Genomic DNA, 15,057 nt, shown 5'->3' with positions numbered 1-15,057 from the left:
CCAACCTGATCTATAAGCAAACAAGAGTTTTTCTGGTCAAAATTTGTATTTTAACCTGTTTTCAACAAAATGGTTTATCCTCATAAGAAAAATTCCATTTCATAAACACTTCACACCTTTAAAGGCCAGCAAGGAGAGGAAACAGAGCTTCTGTCCTTCTACAAGGACAAACACCACGATTTAAATAAATGTGCACACCATTCCAGGTAGCCTTACAGTATGTCCTTCCACATTCTCCTGTATCCAATCCTCAAAAGATAGGCAGATATTCAGAGACCTAATAGAAGTGTGCGTATTCTGAGTGCTAACAATGGCAGCTATATAAAAAGAACTTAAAGAGTTTTGATAAAAGCCCCATATATTGGGGCGCCTGGGTGGCTCAGTGGGTTAAGGCCTCTGCCTTCAGCTTAGGTCATGATCCCAGGGTTCTGGGATCGAGCCCCGCATCGGGCTCTCTGCTCAGCAGAGAGCCTGCTTCCTCCTCTCTCTCTGCCTGCCTCTCTGCCTACTTGTGATCTCTGTCAAATAAATAAATAAAATCTTCAAAAAAAAGCCCCATATATTTTATTTTTATTTTAATTTTGAGAGAGAGAGCTCGTGCACAAAGCAGGGGGGCGGAGAGGGAGAGAATCCCAAGAAGGCTCCAGACCCAGCGTGGAGCCCAACACAGGGCTCAAGCCCACAACCCCAAGATCATGACCTGAGCCAAAATCAAGAATCACACGCTCAACCAACCAAACCACCCAGGTGTCCCGCATACATTTTGTTTTCAAAGACAATAAAGTCAATTAAAAGTGAAGCAATTGGAGTTAGTATGGCCAGTAAGGAGAACAGAATGTAGATTTGCAGGTCTTGTGCATTGCCCACAGTAGAGTTCCTGTGTTCTGTGGAAGTGTGAGAGCTGACAGTGGGCAACCCAGTCCCTTCCCAGAGGGAGGTGAGTGTATGCGTGGTTCTATTTGAAAAGTCTGAAGTATTTATTTAAAATGTTCCACAGCAAATTTATTTTAGACTTCTTGAAGCAGTTATACCCTTAAAAAGATCCACTAACTTCTAGCTTTTCAGAAACAAAACTAAGTGAATGTAAGATACACTGATCTGATAAGATGCCAAGAATGAGGACAATGAAGAGTAATACACTAACAGAAATCATTACTTGCATCAAATACTGTGTAATGGGCTCTGAGAAATATAAAGTGTTATCTATGCTCTATCATTAATCTTCATTAAAAGTTACAGAGTTGGGTGCCTGGGTGGCTCAGGTCACAATCCCACGGTCCTGGGATTAAGTCCTGCATCGGGCTGGGAGTCTGGTTCTCCCTCTACCCACCCTTCCCCCATTCACACTCTCTAATAAATAAAATATTAAATAAATAAATAAATACACAGACTCTAAGAGCTAGACTGTTCTTTAAATATTCTCTAATGCAGTGGGGTTCCCAAATGTGACTGGCATTAGAATCATCCGAAGAGCTTTTAAAAATATAGGTTCCCAGCCTCCTCACTCCAACACATCTAAGGATTCTGATTCACTTGATCTTGAATGAAGCCCAGGAATCTGTATTTTGACCCATGTCAGGTGATTGTAATGGTAAATTAATGGTCCTCAACTACGGTCTAACCACCCATCCAATAAACAGGCAGTGGCAAAGAGAGACACATGTACAAAATAAATGACAAGAAAAAGGTTCTTTTTCCAATCAACTTACCAATTATACCTCTACAATTATTTAAATCATATATGTATCTTTTCAGTCATTCTCCTCTCTACAACTCCCCATGGATACATGCTGAAATTAGTTAAGTCTGACTAATTTCTGGAACTCACTGAGTGATTATGAGAGTTATTCTGAGTTCCAAGGAGTGAAGCAACCTGAGGATTATTAGAAACTGCTGACTCATCATGTTGGCCAGCAAGTGACTCCTTCTTCCAATGGTCCCTAAAGATGGGTGCCTGCTGAAAGAAGATGGTTCTTCCAAAGAGTGATGGTCCATCTCTGGTCAAATATATAGAAGAAACTAAGCTTATCTGCTAGAGTCTTTTCATAGGCTGTACAAGAAATCAAGCTTCCAAATCACTGGTTACCAAATACCAGTTGTGCTCAACCAAAAGCTGTCAAGGGCTACACATATGTAGAAAAAACTCAAATAATCATAGCAACTATTTTCTTATAAACTAGTTACTATATTCAGCATGAGCCTCACTTTATTAAGGTCAGGTAACAGAGGCTCAAAGTATTATGTAATTTGTCTAGATGATACAGCTAACAAAAGGCAATACAGGAATTTAAATTGGGGCCTGGTTGTCTTAAAGGTTTATATACTTAATCATTACGCCAAACTAAGTTTCCCAGTCTTCAGGCAATCTGGTATCAGAGAATAGGGAAGACAAGCACATTAACACCCTGAAGCAGTACTATATGGTCTTTAGCTTGCCTTCAGCTTCCCATTACATTCACACTCCCCATCTGGGCTCTCCATTTAAGGCTAGAAAGAAAATTAATGAGCACTAGTAGGTAAAAATCATCTTGCAAATGAAAGCCACTGTTGAAATATAAGGAGGTTATTACTATTTATTTTGCCAGCCATTAAACTTTTATTTTTAGGAAGGGTAACAAAAATAAATTTACTCAAACTTTAAATACCTTTTGAGTTTTGCCTTCAACTCAAAATGTACATAAATGTACAATACTATAACTGGGAGGCTCCTGAAGTTCATAAAAGAAGTAAAATGGAATTTATTAGAAAACTGGGGAGAGGAAAGCAGAACTGTCCGAAACAAACAGAAAATTCTGAACTGGACTTTCTAAACTTGGAAAGTTGTCTCACCTAGGTACACAGAAAAAAACACAATACACTGATTTTACTCAGAGAGTGAGGGGTGAGAGCACCTAAGTGGCTCAGTCAGTTAAGCAGCTGCCTTCGGCTCAGGTCATGATCCCAGGTTCCTGGAATCGAGTCCCATGTCGGGCTCCCTGCTCAGCAGAGAGCCCGCTTCTCCCTCTCCCTCTGCCTGCCGCTCTGCTTACTTGTGCTCTCCCTCTGTCAAATAAATAAAATTCAAAAAAAAAAAAAAAAAAAAGTAAAGAAAAGAAATAGAATGGGAGTGGGAAAGGAGGAGGCATGGAAGTTTTGAACTAAAGGTTTTCCTCAGATGTCCCACCAAGCAAAATTAGCACAACTTCAGTTTCCTGTTTTAACCAGGTGGGGTGTTTTTCACCCAGGATAGTAAAAAACTGTTTTGAGCAATAATTTCTTGGAAACTTTGGGATTCTGTGTAAAAAACCGAGTGGCTCTGGCTTTCTAAGCTACCTTCAGCTTTGCCTGGGGCCTACAAAATTTACCAAAATAATTTTTTCTAAGTAATTTTATTTTCTTCTATATACTTGACTATAATGTCCAAAAAATTTAGTGGGCATTTTAATATCCATGATACATACATACATAAAATTAGCTGGAAAGGTCTAAAGGAGCTTTTTGAAAGAAAAGTCTTTTCAAGAAACCCCCATAAAAACTTATTATTTGTTTGAATGAAGTAGCAGAAGATATTCCAGGCAAGAGTAGTAATAAAAGGAGGAAAGTAGAGGTTGTGGAAGGAACACAGCAATATAAAGCAATAAAATTTGCAACTGGAAAGCCAATTAATAAAGACACTAAGTGACAGTGAAGATTTTGCCCACCTACAAGGTGAGTAAAATTATTCAAAATGCTTTTTTATAGGCAGATGGGCCACAAAATTTTCTGAAAGGAACATTTACATACCACTGTTCTTTGCTTGTTTGGCAAGAAAACACGGATAGTGTTGCTTGTCTTAGACGAGTCCGTAAGTTTGCCATCATCTGATGCCCGTCGCTGAAAGCCAAATGGCTGAACTATTGTAGGCGAGATGCAGCTGGGGCCGTCAAACACTGTGTCTTTGAATCCAAAACCGTTGCTGATCGTCTTCCAGGCCCCCTGTATGTGCTCCATTGATGCAGCTTACACAATACCTGATCAAGATTTAAAAAACAAACTTAATTCTAGAAAAGCAACTAACTCAACAACATAATATATAGAGTAATTAGAAAATAGTAGTATGTGGACTTCCTCTTAAGTGAAACCCTCTGCTTAAATAAATCAGAAAACTTCCATAAAATATTTCATAACAACAACAACAAAAAAAGAGCAAAATCGGGACTAGAGATCAAAAGATTTGTTATACCACCAGTTAAAAGCCTACCTGGACCATGGGCCCAGGTCTCCTGACTTCTAATATTTTTAAAATTACATTTCTCTTCCTTAGTTATTGTATACTAAGTGTAAGTGACTACCCTTGGGTATCAGTTACATTAAGTACTATGAGAAGTGAAATTTTTAAAAAAAGAACAGTAAGCTATAATTTTCTTCCTTAAAGAAAATTAGTATTTCTAAGATGTGTATTAGACACTTGATATATAAATGATACATAAATGATCTCACTTAATGTGTATAAGGATCTCAAAGACTTTAAATCCCATTTTCCATTTACCCTTTAAACCAATGAGGCACAGAAAAATCACACTACTTGCCCAAAGATACCCAAATAACAGGTAAAATAACCAGATTCTATAGATGTTTAAATTTAAAGTTCATGAACTTTCCACCTTCCACTGAACATTCACAGTTCAGTTTTGGTACAAAAACAAACTTACAAACAGGAGCAAGCAGAGACAGTCACCTAACCAAAAATAACCAAATGTTTTAAGTGGGCAACAAGAAAAGTGCAAAAGAAGTCCACAGATAGTCACACAAGGACGATAAAGTCAGATACTGTGCAGTTAGGACACACCATGCCCTGGCATCGATAGGGAGTCAGCAATCATGCAGAAGTGAGGTTTATCTCCTCCTTTAGAAAATAGTGATGTTGGGGCACCTGGGTGGCTCAGTGGGTTAAAGCCGCTGCCTTCGGCTCAGGTCATGATCCCATCGTCCTGGGATCGAGCCCCGCATCGGGCTCTCTGCTCAGCAGGGAGCCTGCTTCCTCCCTTCTCTCTCTGCCTGCCTCTATGCCTACTTGTGATCTGTCTGTCAAATAAATAAATAAAATCTTTAAAAAAAAAAAATAGTGATGTCAACAAGTAATCCCATCCTTCTCACACCTTCTTCCCTTAGAAACTTACTTGTCTTATTAGTAGTAAAACTTACCATCTACTAGGTGCCTACTATTATGAGGAAGTATATACTACACACATCCCACTCATATTATCCAACCTAATCCTCAGAGAAATATTCTAGGTAGGACTTACATCCCCATTTTACAGAAAATGTAAAGACTGACCTATTCAATTGCACTCTAGGAATTTATCCTACAGAAGTATAAGGCAAGTGTATAAAAAGATTTATACAGGGGCACCTGGGTGGCTCAATGGGTTAAAGCCTCTGCCTTTAGCTCAGATCATGATTCCAGGGTCCTGGGATCGAGCCCTGCATTGGGCTCTCCACTCAGCAGGGAGCCTGCTTCCCTCTCTCTCTCTGCCAGCCTCTCTGCCTGCTTGTGATCTGTCAAATAAGTAAGTAAAATCTTAAAAAAAAAAAAAAGAAAGAAAAAGATATATATCAATGAGCATAGAGAAAAAAGGAGAGAGGGGGGCAAATCAAGAAACTACAGAAAACAAACTGATGCTACCAGAGGGGAAGTGGGTAATGCAATGAGTTAAATAAGTGATGGGGATTAAGGAGGGCACTTGTGATGAGCACCGGCTGATGTATGTCCGTGCTCAATCATTAAATTGTACACCTGAAACTAATATTACACTGTATGCTGACTGAAATTTAAATAAAAACTTAAAAAAGAGAAAAGATATATGTACACGTATCTTTGTTATAGCATTGTTCATATCCTTAAAAACCGGGAGAGACCAAATACCTAATAGGGAACTAAACAAATGTTATATCTATGTGGTAAATGAAGTACTATGTATGTGCTGATGGAAAAAAGCTATCCAAGACAAAACAAAAAATGAAAAATATAGTTTGAACCTCTTTTATATTAATCTAGAAAGATAAAAATCTATAATCATAAAGAAGTGAGAAAATCTAGAATAAAAAAGTAGTAACACTTAATATTTCAGCAGGATTGTGAAGAATTTTTACTTTCTATATATTATCTATCTACTTTTTGGTTTTCTGTGTTTTACTATTACAACTGTAAATTTCTACAAAGTCTATTGCATTTGTGTAAAAGGGTGAGGCAGGACAAGACATCACAGCCTTCAAGTGGCAGGCCCATGGCACACTGCCTTCCCCTCTGGCACCTGAGCCCCTTCACACTCCTAATTGTATCCTTTCATTATCATAAGATCACTTTTTAGGGGCACCCACATCTCCTCTTTTCCCTAGATCTTTTTTCCCAACTAAAAAAGGAAGAGATGAATAAGTTTAGAACCAGAAGAGAGAAAAAGAGGAGGAAAGAGGGTTCATCTGAGCATCACACTAACCTGAAATTTCTCCCTTGATGGAGAAATTTAGAGCAACCAGAGCAATCTTAAAGATGCAACTCAACCTATCTCTCCCCTATTTTAGACTCAAAATATAAGCCAAGCTCCCTCCTTCTGAACAAACATGTCAAGCTTAAAGTCTCACGACTTTTGAACTTCTTGTTCCCTCCACCTGGACGGCTGACACCTTCAGAAACAAACAAGTTGGCCTTTTCACATCATTAAGGCCTTCATCTATAATATCACTTTAGAGATGCTTTCCCTAGCCACCCCAGCCAAAAGACGTTCCTCCCTAACCCCATTAAATAACTCTGCCTTGGAGCACCTGGGTGGCTCAGTCCTTAAGCATTTGCCTTTCAGCTCAGGTCATGATCCCAGGGTCCTGGAATCAAGCCCCACATCAGGCTCCCTGCCCAGCGGGAGCCTGCTCTCCCTCTCCCACTCCCCCTGCCTGTGTTCCTGCTCTCGCTGTCAAATAAATGTTTTTAAAAATAAATAAATAACTCTGCCTTATTTTCTTCATGGCACTTACTACTATGTTAAATTGTTCATATTTTGGGGTGCCTGGGTGGCTCAGTGGGTTAAAGCCTCTGCCTTCAGCTCAGGTCATGATCCCCAGGTCCTGGGATCGAGCCCCACATCGGGCTCTCTGCTCCGCAGGGAGCCTGCTTCCTCCTCTCTCTCTCTCTGCCTGCCTCTCTGACTACTTGTGATCTCTGTCAAATAAATAAATAAAATCTTTAAAAAAAAATTGTTCATATTTTGTTGGTACAGATTTAGGTTAGTACCATCCACCCTCCTACTCCACAAAAGCAAATCCTGTTCACTACTGTATTCTTAGTCCATAACACAGTACTTAGAACCTGAAGGCCCTCAAGTATTAAATGAATTAAGTTAGAAACCAGAATAATGTTGCAAAACACACATAATTTTTTTTAAAATACTTACAGTGTGAGTGGGCAGAGGGAAAGGGAGAGAATCCTCAGGCAGACTTCCCAGAGAGAGCGAGCCAGACACAGGGCTTGATTCCCAGGACCCTAAGATCGTGACTTGAGGTGAAATCAAGATCCAGACACTCAACCAACTAAGCCACTCAGGTGCCCCCCACCCTGCCTTTTTAAAAGATTGGATTGATTTATAGAGTATAACTTTTTTAATATAACAGACCTGTCAGAACTAGTAAATGTTAGTTCAATCTCCATTTAGCAGTACACCTTTAAAAAATATTTACCATTCAGCAAATGATAAACTGCAGTAAATAGCAAACTGTATTTAATTGGGGGGAGGGGTGTAGAGATTGTACTATAACTATTAACTAAAGAATCCACTTATAAGACTTAAATGTGGACTAACTTCAAGAACATACTTATTTTATGATGAATTCTAAGTCTTGAAGGCACTTAGAAAATAACAGTGCTGGTACTTGGTATAGAATATACTATAATAACTTAATTAAAAGGGACAAAATAAAAGCAAGCCCATTTACATTCTCAAGTTTCAGGCTATCATTCATTATTTTTATTTTTCTATGTGAGTTTGTTAAGACCATTTACTAGGCTAAGAAGCATGTTAAGTCAGTGTTTCCCAACCTTTTTCACATCACTCAAACAAAATGATGAACCAGGGGCACCTGGGTGGCTCTGTCGGTTAAGTGGCTGCCTTTGGCTCAGGTCATGATCTCAGAGTTCTGGGATCGAGCCGAACATCAGGCTCCCTGCTCGGTGGAGAGCCTACTTCTCCTTCTCCTTGCCACTCTGCCTACTTATGCGTGCTCGCTTGCGTGCGCGCGCGTTCTCTCTCTCTCTCTCTCTCTCTGTCAAATAAATAAATAAATAAATCTTTAAAAAAAAAAAAAAAAGATGAACCATATTTGTAAGGCATGGTGAGGTCAGCAGAAAGGCTAGGTAGACCAAGGGCCCTACCAGCTGTCCCAGGGATGATGGATACACCACTAAGCTGCTCATCACAGGAAGTTCTATTTTAAGGTATTCCTTAATCAGTTTACTAAAGGGCCACATCTGAAACCAAGACAAAGTCAGCTTCTAAAAGCCATTCAGCGTCAACGTACGTGTCTTAACTAGAGACATTCAAAAACCCCACTGATACTACTCTCAAATATAAATGTAACATAAATGTAAACCTAGCTTCTAATATTTTCATCTTTCTGATCTGTTGACCAAATCTTATCTAGAAATCTTTTACACACTCAACAATACATACCTAGAGACATACTAAAACTAGACAAAGCAATGTAGAAATGAAACTCTAAATGTGAAGTCTTTCACAATTCCAAAGAAGAGTTTCAAAACAAGTGCATTCTCTTATGAATGAAGAAATTCACTATTTTGGAATAAATCAATCATTTTTAAAAAGATATATCTGTCTTTCTCTATAAAGGATCACTATTCCTAATATACAAAGAACTCCTAAAAATTAACAAAAACATGAACAATGCAACAGAAAGAAATGGAATTAAATTCACAGAATAGAAACACATCTGTGTATGTGTGTTCGTATGTATGTATATATACACACATATATAGTAGAGAAATGTAAATTTTGAAAAGCAAAATACTATTTTTTTTAAAGATTTCATTTATTCATTTCCAGAGAGAGAGAGATCACAAGTAGGCAGAGAGGCAGGCAGGCCGGGGGGGGGGGGCACCAGGCTCCCCGCTGAGCAGAGAGCCCAATGCAGGACTCGATCCCAGGACCCTGAGATCATGACCTGAGCTGAAGGCAGAGGCTTAACCCACTGAGCCACCCAGGTGCCCCATAAAATACTATTTTTAACATCAGATTTATAAAATTTAAGACTGAAAAGGAAAATATCAATCACGGGCATTTGAGAAAACCTACCTCTCCTACTTGCTGGTAAGAATATAAACTGCAACAATCTACTAGTGTCTCTTAGCTATTTAAATATTTGAATTTTGATACAATTTGACAATCTATCTTATAGGGAAAATACAACAGCCAGCACTACAGAAATACCCAGCACTACTAAGGAATACTTAATGCAGCATTATCTGTAATATCAATAAACTAAACTACTTCAAAGCCAAAGGCATAAAGCCAAACTGGAAACAATTTAAAGTAAGACTAGTTTATAAAAACAAGACCTCCCAGAAAAGGATGCTACACCAACACACTGGCTAAAGGTCTAATTTAAAGAATAGTTATCCAGGGAAGCTTGGGAAGACCGTGCAGTAGGAGGATCCTGAGCTCACCTGCTCCTACAGACACATGAAGGCTGCAACCACATAAAGTGCAACTCACTCCGAAAATAACCAAAAACTAGCAAGATAGTATTTTCACAGTTAAAAATATTTTTTAAAGGACCATATTGAGAAGGTTAAGAGGGGGCAGAGACAGCTGGGTATCTTTGAAACCCCCAGTGTGGTAACTCACAAGCAGGAGGAATATCACAGACACACAGGTCTTCCCTGGGAAGCAAACCAATCTAGCCCTACATAAGGCAACCCCTGCCTTATGTTTTCCTCACTAGGAAAACAAGACCCCACAACATCTCACTTTGAGAATCAACAGGGCTTACCTCCAGGAGAGCCAGAGGGCTACAGAAAACTGAGACTATTCTTAAATGGTCTGCACACTTATCAGTTATTCCAAGACCTAGCAGAATTGCAGCAGTTTGAAAAGCATCTGGATTATACACAAGAGATTTATTGACTAATTTTACACTGTGTGCTAATGGGGCAGAATCTGTAGAAACTTTCTCCAGGAATGGAAGAGCTGGTGGGCATCATTTTTTTTGGCCTCTTTCAGCCTAACTGGTGGGAACCAATTCTGACACTCTCCTTCTACCTTGCTACCACCATTCACCTGCCCCCGCACCCCCCAGTGGACCTGCCCTACCACTGCAGCAGGTGCCTCTCCAAAGCTGCTCCTACCCCACAGTGAACCAATGGACACCCTTGGTAGAGACCAGCAACTCCCTAAAGCAATTACTGCCCCCCCACACCCAGTGGGCAGCCCCAGACAGGACTGGGGCCTCTCCCACCAGCATGCCTGCAACAGCCAGCTGTGCCAGGGGCCAGTTCTGCCAAGAAGGGCACCCACAGTAGTCACACCCAGTCACAGCCCAGCCAAGCTGGGGACTAGCACCAACCGTTAAGATGCCTAGAGCAGTCACAGCCCAGTCGTAACAAGAGGACCACACAGGAGATACCCATGAAACACGTGGTTCTACTGATCAGAGGGTACTGAACTACTAGGACTCTACTTAAAGCCACTACTTTCAATCTTATTAATTCTTTCAAAGAACCAGCTCCTAGTTTCGTTGATTTGTTCTACTGTTTTTTTGGTTTCTACTTCATTGATTTCTGCTCTGATCTTTATGATTTCTCTTCTCCTGCTGGGTTTAGGCTTTCTTTGCTGTTCTTTCTCCAGCTCCTTTAGGTGTAGAGTTAGGTTGTATATTTGAGACCTTTCTTGTTTCTTGAGAAAGGCTTGTATTGCTATATATTTTCCTCTCAGGACTGCCTTTGTTGTGTCCCACAGAGTTTGAACCGTTGTGTTTTCATTATCATTTGTTTCCATGGATTTTTTCAATTCTTCTTTAATTTCCTGGTTGGCCCAATCATTCTTTAGAAGGATGCTCTTTAGTCTCCATGTATTTGGGTTCTTTCCAAATTTCCTCTTGTGACTGAGTTCTAGCTTCAGAGTATCATGGTCTGAAAATATGCAGGGAATGATTCCAATCTTTTGATACCAGTTGAGACCTGATTTATGACCCAGGATGTGATCTATTCTGGAGAATGTTCCATGTGCACTAGAGAAGAATTTGTATTCTGTTGCTTTGGAATGGAATGTTCTGAATATATCTGTGATGTCCATCTGGTCCAGTATGTCATTTAAGGCCTTTATTTCCTTGTTGATCTTTTGTTTGATGATCAGTCCATTTCAGTGAGGGGTTGTTAAAGTCCCCTACTATTACTGTATTATCGTTGATATGTTTGATTTTGTTATTAATTGGTTTATATAGTTGGCTGCTCCCATGTTAGGAGCATAGGTATTTAAAACTGTTAGATCTTCTTGTTGGACAGACCCTTTGAGTATGATATAGTGTCCTTCCTCATCTCTTATTATAGTCTTTGGCTTAAAATCTAATTGATCTGATGTAAGGACTGCCATCCCAGCTTTCTTTTGAAGTCCATTAGCATGGTAAATTGTTTTCCACCCCCTCACTTTAAATCTGGAGGTGTCTTTGGGTCTAAAATGAGTTTCCTGTAGACAGCATATTGATGGGTTTTGTTTTTTTATCCAAAAGCCACTACTTTCAAGTCCAGGAGATTTAGGTGACCTACTCAATACACAGAAATGCAGAGAGTCAGACAAAATGAGGAGATGGAAGACTATGTTCCAGATGAGAAAATAAAATAAAACCTCAGAAAAAAAGAACTAAGTGAAAGAAAAATAAGCAATCAAAGTAATAGTTATAAAAATATTCACCAGACCTAGAAGAGTGGATGAACTCAGAACTTCAACAAAGAGAAAATATAAAAAGAACCAATCAGAGCTGAAGAATACAATAACTGAAATGAAAAATACACTAGAGGAAATCAGCAGATTAGAGGATGTAGCAGTATAGATCACTAATCTGGGAGGCAGTGTAGTGGGATCACGACACTGAATAGCAAAAAGGGGGGGAAAATTTTTTTAATGAAGGTAGGTTAAGAGAACTCTGAAACAATGTCAACCATAATAACAGTAGCATTACAGGGGTCCCAGAGGAGAAGAGAGCAGAAAATTTATCTGAAGAAGTAACAGCTAAAAACTTCCCTGCCCTGGGAGTGCCTGGATGGCTCAGCTGATCAAGCATCTATCTGACTCTTGATCTTGGCTCAGGTCTCGATCTCAGAGCTATGAATTCAAGCCCTATACTGGGCTCCACGCTGAGTGTGGAGCCTATGTTAAAAACAACAATGACAGGGGCACCTGGGTGGCTCAGTGGGTTAAAGCCTCTGCCTTCGGCTCAGGTCATGATCCTGGGGCCCTGGGATCGAGCCCCGCATCGGGCTCTCTGCTCTGCAGGGAGCCTGCTTCCCCCTCTCTCTGCCTGCCTCTCTGCCTACTTGTGATCTCTGTCTAATAAATAAAAAAAATTAAAACAACAACAACAACAATGACAACAAAAACATTCCTATCCTGGGAAAGGAAATAGACATCCACGTACAGGAAGCAAAAAGAGCCCCAAACAAAGATACATAATTATTAAAATGTCAAAACTTAATGATAAACAGAAAATCTTAACAGCAACAAGAGAAAAGCAACTAGTTACATAAAAGAGGAGACCTCATACCCCATAATGTTATGAGCTGACTGTTTCAGCAGAAACTTTGCAGTCCAGAAAGAGTGGCATGATATGTTCACAGTGCTGAAAGAAAAAAACCTACGACCAAGAATACTCAACCCAGCAAGGTTATCATTCACAACTGAAGAAGACACAGAGCTTCCTAGACAAATAAAACTTAGAGTTCATCACCACTAAGCCCGCCTTACAAGAAATGTTAAAAGGACTTCTTTAAGTGGAAAACAGCTGGCTGATAAGAAAATTATAAAAGGAAAGAAGTTTCACTGCTAAAAGCAAACATATAGGGGCATCCAGGTGGCTCAGTCAGTTAAATGTCTGCCTTTGGCTCAGGTCATGATCCCAGGGTCCTGAGATTGAGCCCCACATCAGGCTCCCGACTCAGTGGGAAACCTGCTTCTTCCTCTCCCACTCACCCTGCTGGTGCTCACTCTGTCAAAAAAAAAAAAAAAAAAGGAGTGCAAACATATAGTGAAAATATATCACTTATAAAGCTAATATGAAGGTTAAAAGACAAAAATAATAAAATCAATTATGTCTACAATAGTTAAGGGATACACAAAATAAAAAGATGTAAAATGTGACATCATATACATAAAACATGGACGGGTCACCCGGGTGGTACAGCTGGTTAAGCATCCAACTCTTGGTTTCAGCTCAATCCTAATCTCAGGGTTATTAGACTGAGCCCCGTGTTGGGCTCTGTGCTTAGTACAGAGTTTGCTTGAGATTCTCTTCCCCTCTCCCTCTGCCCTTCCCACTCATTCTCATTCTCTTTCTCTCTCACACACACAGTAATAAATTAATTTTTAAAAAAACATGGACGGAATAAAAATGTAGTGTTTTTAGAATGTATGAACTTAAGTGACCATCAACTTAAAACAGACTGCTATATACATGGGACATTATATATGAACCTTATGGTAACCATAACCCAAAACCCTGTAATAGATACAAAAAAATTAAGAGAAAGGAATTCAAGCATAACACTAAAAACGTCACCAAATCACAAGGAAAGAAAGTCCTAGAAGGAAAAAGGAACAGAAAACTACAAAACAAGAAAACAATTAACAAAATGGCAATAAGTATATTTTAAATGTAAATGACCTAAACACTCTCATCAAAAGACACAGGGTGAATTAATGAATGGATTAAAAAAACAAAACCCAACGGGGCGCCTGGGTGGCTCAGTGGGTTGAAGCCTCTGCCTTCGGCTCGGGTCATGATCTCAGGGTCCTGGGATCGAGCCCCGCATCGGGCTCTCTGCTCGGCGGGGAGCCTGCTTCCTCCTCTCTCTCTGCCTGCCTCTCTGCCTACCTGTGATCTCTCTCTGTCAAATAAATAAATAAAATATTAAAAAAAAAAAAAAAAAAAAAAAAAAAAACAAAACCCAACTATACGATGCCTATTAAACACTCACTTCAGACCTAAAGGCACATACAGACTGAATATGAATGGATAAAAAAGGGTATTTTGTGCAAATAGAAATTAAAAAAAAAAAAAAAAAAGACAACAACAATTTGTATCTTACAAAACAGACTTTAAAGACTGTAACAGGACAAAGAAGGGCATTACATAATGATAAAGGGATGATAAAGGGATCAGTCCAACAATTGTAAATATCGATGCACCCAAAAAAGAAGCACCTAAATATATAAAGCAAATATTAACAAGCATAAATAAGTTGATTGGGGTACATGGCTAGCTCAGTCAGTAGAGTATGTGACTCTAGATCTCAAGGTCATGAGTTCAAGACCCATGTTGGGCACAGAGTTGATGGACAGAAGGAAGGAAGGAAGGGAAGAAGGAAGGAAAGGAAGGAATTTAACTGACAGTAATACAACAATAATAGGAGATTTTAACACCCCACTTACATCAATGATAGATCATACACACTGATCAATAAGGAAACAGTAGCTTTAAATGACATATTGCCAGATGGACTTTATACACACACACACACACACACACACACACACACAGAAAATTCCATCCAAAAACAGCAGAGTGAACACTCTTTTCAAGTGCACATGGAACATTCTCCAGGATAGAACACATGTTAGACCACACAGCAAGTATCAATACATTTAAGACTGAAATCCTAGCAAGCATCTTTTCAGACCACAAAGGTATTAAACTAAAAAAAATCAATTACAGGAAAAAACACAAACATGTGGAGGTTACACAACAGGCTACTAAACAACCAATGAATCACCAAAGAAATCAAAGAGGAAATAAAAAAATAACTTGAGACAAATGAAAGCAGAAAAC

The 15,057-nt window shown here is 39.4% G+C and overlaps 1 protein-coding gene across 9 annotated transcripts in view; it reads right to left on the bottom strand.

The window, feature by feature from the left end:
* RAF1 (Raf-1 proto-oncogene, serine/threonine kinase) overlaps positions 1 to 15,057 on the bottom strand; it is an 84,041-nt gene that overhangs the window by 25,827 nt on the left and 43,157 nt on the right. For 6 of the 9 annotated variants that reach the window (XM_080814758.1, XM_080814757.1, XM_080814755.1 and 3 more), the window contains one exon: positions 3,763 to 3,989. In XM_080814758.1, the coding sequence (XP_080670884.1) occupies positions 3,763 to 3,969 (207 nt within the window). In that variant the 5' untranslated portion in view covers positions 3,970 to 3,989. Of the gene's footprint in view, positions 1 to 3,762; positions 3,990 to 7,403; positions 7,493 to 15,057 lie in introns of those variants that run through there. The other 3 variants (XM_080814762.1, XM_080814763.1, XM_080814761.1) reach the window with 2 other exon arrangements.

Source organism: Martes martes, assembly GCF_963455335.1.
Source record: "Martes martes genome assembly, chromosome: 1".
Lineage (NCBI taxonomy): Eukaryota > Metazoa > Chordata > Mammalia > Carnivora > Mustelidae > Martes > Martes martes.
The sequence above is the reverse complement of the archived record's forward strand: the minus strand, read 5'-3'. Positions and strand labels throughout refer to the sequence as shown.